Source organism: Gavialis gangeticus, unplaced genomic scaffold, assembly GCF_001723915.1.
Source record: "Gavialis gangeticus isolate Ggan-Ray unplaced genomic scaffold, GavGan_comp1, whole genome shotgun sequence".
NCBI classification, from domain to species: domain Eukaryota; kingdom Metazoa; phylum Chordata; order Crocodylia; family Gavialidae; genus Gavialis; species Gavialis gangeticus.
The window spans coordinates 32,621,452-32,624,001 of record NW_017729001.1 but is presented as its reverse complement, the minus strand read 5'-3'; the positions used below and the strand labels follow the sequence as shown (position 1 = coordinate 32,624,001).

The window sequence follows — 2,550 nt, the reverse complement described above, 5'->3', positions numbered from 1 at the left end:
TTGGGGAGAAACCAAGGTGGCTTTCTGCCACACAGCCAAAGGAAGAGAAATTACTGGCTTCACTGGCCTTGCTCACCCAATGTTCTCCCTGAACCAAGCTGTGCCCCCCAGTTATATTCCATAAAGCCTTGCTGAGGTCAGTAAGGTGACAGTTGACTCCCCTTAGTCCTCAATCTCTCCTTAGACAGAGAAAGAGAGAGAGTACACATTGTAAGAAGTCACTTAGGCCACAAAGTTCATTGGCTGCTGATCTGGGATTCTTCAAGAGCCTCTATCACTACAGCTGGGTGAACACCATGACATTGTCCAGCTGAGATGTGGCCCACCTCCCTACATGGTTGCAGGCCAATTACTGTGAAAAACAAGTGCTGACTTTGCAGTTATTACCAGAGCTAAAAGTACACACACATGACAGAATCTGGTCACAAGCCTGTTGGAAAGCAACCAGGTGGTCTTGGTGCCTTTCTGTTAAAAGAACTCCATGTCTTTGGACCCTAATGTCTGTATTTGCATCCTGACTGAATGGAAAAGGAAACAGAAAAGCCATTCTTGTATTACACTGAAAAACTCAATAGCTTCTTTTAAAACTAAATCAAACCAGACAGTAATACAGTTAGAGAAGACTTCCTCTTTCTCCCCTTCCTCACCTACATAAATGTTTATGGAGATTTTCCAACCAGAGTGACTCACTGCTTTGTAAAGGATACATTCAGCCCATTTCAACCTGCAGGAGATGCACTGCACTCACCTAAAAATGGTCTGCAGGTGTGCCTCTCGTTCCCTCTCTAACTGGAGTTGCTCCTCAATGACACGTTTCATCCATGCCGCATCTGCAATAGCTTGCTCCCGTCTGGCAGACTGGAGCCGCTGGTCCTCATCTTCCTTCTCAAGGAGGGCTAGAAGTATTTGTCTATCCATCTCCTAGAGACGAGCCAGAAGAACATATGCACAACAAGTTGTCAAGCCAGCATATGAGTAGATTCCCTGCACACACAAACTGCCAGTGTCTCAGCATCAAGACTGATCACAGATAGGACACTTGCAACATCACATTCTCGCCACCGCTCTGACCTGCTTGTGTTTCAGCTCTGCCACCAGGAGATGGACAGAGCTTGCCGAAATGCTGGACACATGAGAGATGCAAACAAAGCAAGTAACAAAATGTGCTGAAGGAAGAGGGCTTTTCAGTGCACTCAGGACATGGTGGATATAACAGATATGAGATAAGAAAGGTCTTCTTACCAGTTCCTCTTGTATCTGCTGTGCACGTTGTTTTAATTTGGCATTATACTGATGTCTCAAAAAGCGACTGGGAGGGAAAAAAAAGAAAAAAGAGATAAAGCAATCTCAAAGCCCCATGTTTTTACTCAGTAACATTCAAGGATGGGATTGGTGACCAGGGTGCTACCACCTACCAGCATTTGACAGGACAGAAGGGGATACAGTCCATGCTGCTTTCATACAGCATTTGTTTTTTTTCTATGATATTTAAACTGCTTGCCTTCCCTTTGCATATACAGCCGGCAGCAGCACCAATGACTCCCCACACAGAGCAAGTGCCGCCCCAGATACAAACCGTGCCTGTGTTGGAGCCCCCTGGCACTATACTGTATCACATCATACCCAAGCTCCAGCTTCTTCCTGCACTCCTCCATTTGTTTCCTTTCTTCCTCTAGCTCTTCTAGCTCCCATTTCTGCTTCAGTAAATTCTCCTGCTCTTTCTTCAGTTTAGTTGCCTGTTTATGAAAGAAACAGCACCTCAGAGTGATTAGGAAAGGGGAATCCATCAAAATGTGCTTGCCACCGTAAAAGAGCAGCTGCACTGGCTGAATCAGGATCTGCTAGAAAAGACTGGCCAATTCCCTGTACTGCAGCACTTGAGACGGAAACAAAACCTGTTTCTTGGGATCCCCATGAAGAAGTAAGGGAGTGAAACCCAGTGACACTGTGAGCCACCTTCTCAGGTATTGCCAAATTCCAGCTTTCCACAATTAAAGCAGCACCTCAGAGGGAAGCCTTTGTACCAGCATGTTTTACTGCCAGCAGCAAGATGGGTGCCAGGAATCTCCTCCCAGTTACTGTCCTAGGGCCTACATTAATTTCACCCACACCTTGCCATGCTAGACTATTAGAGATCTAATTAGGAGCGCTGGCTGGAAAAAGCCTGAAGGCTGCCACACCTAGCCAGGTGCCTAAAATCAGCCTCCTTTCTCAGATGCGAGCGCTAAGAACAGGATGCTCAGATATTTCAGGAGGAACAAACAAAAGCCCATCACTGAACCTCACAGCCAGTGTACCCAGAGAGAAGGGAAGACAAGAGGGTCATCACCCGCAGAAGGATGAGTGTGCAGCCTGACCTCTTCCCTTCCTGTATTCCTGAGCTGGAATCAACTCTTCTCCCTTTTCTGGACTTTAAGATTAGAGTTGCACACGGCTTCAGACAAGGGGAAGCTGAACAGTTACCTCCATCTCCTGCAGCTTCAGTTCTTCCATTTGCTGCAACAACATCTCAGCTCGCTGCTTCTCTTCTAGCCGCCTCTTTTCTTCCTC

The 2,550-nt window shown here is 46.6% G+C and overlaps 1 protein-coding gene across 1 annotated transcript in view; it reads right to left on the bottom strand.

Annotated features, from left to right (window-relative positions):
* TCHP (trichoplein keratin filament binding) overlaps positions 1–2,550 on the bottom strand; it is a 7,811-nt gene that overhangs the window by 2,737 nt on the left and 2,524 nt on the right. Inside the window, exons 6-9 of the mRNA XM_019506661.1 lie at positions 2,464–2,536; positions 1,624–1,736; positions 1,243–1,309; positions 749–921 (exon numbers count right to left, since the gene is read on the bottom strand). Of these exons, the coding sequence (XP_019362206.1) occupies positions 749–921; positions 1,243–1,309; positions 1,624–1,736; positions 2,464–2,536 (426 nt within the window). The remainder of the gene's footprint in view (positions 1–748; positions 922–1,242; positions 1,310–1,623; positions 1,737–2,463; positions 2,537–2,550) is intronic.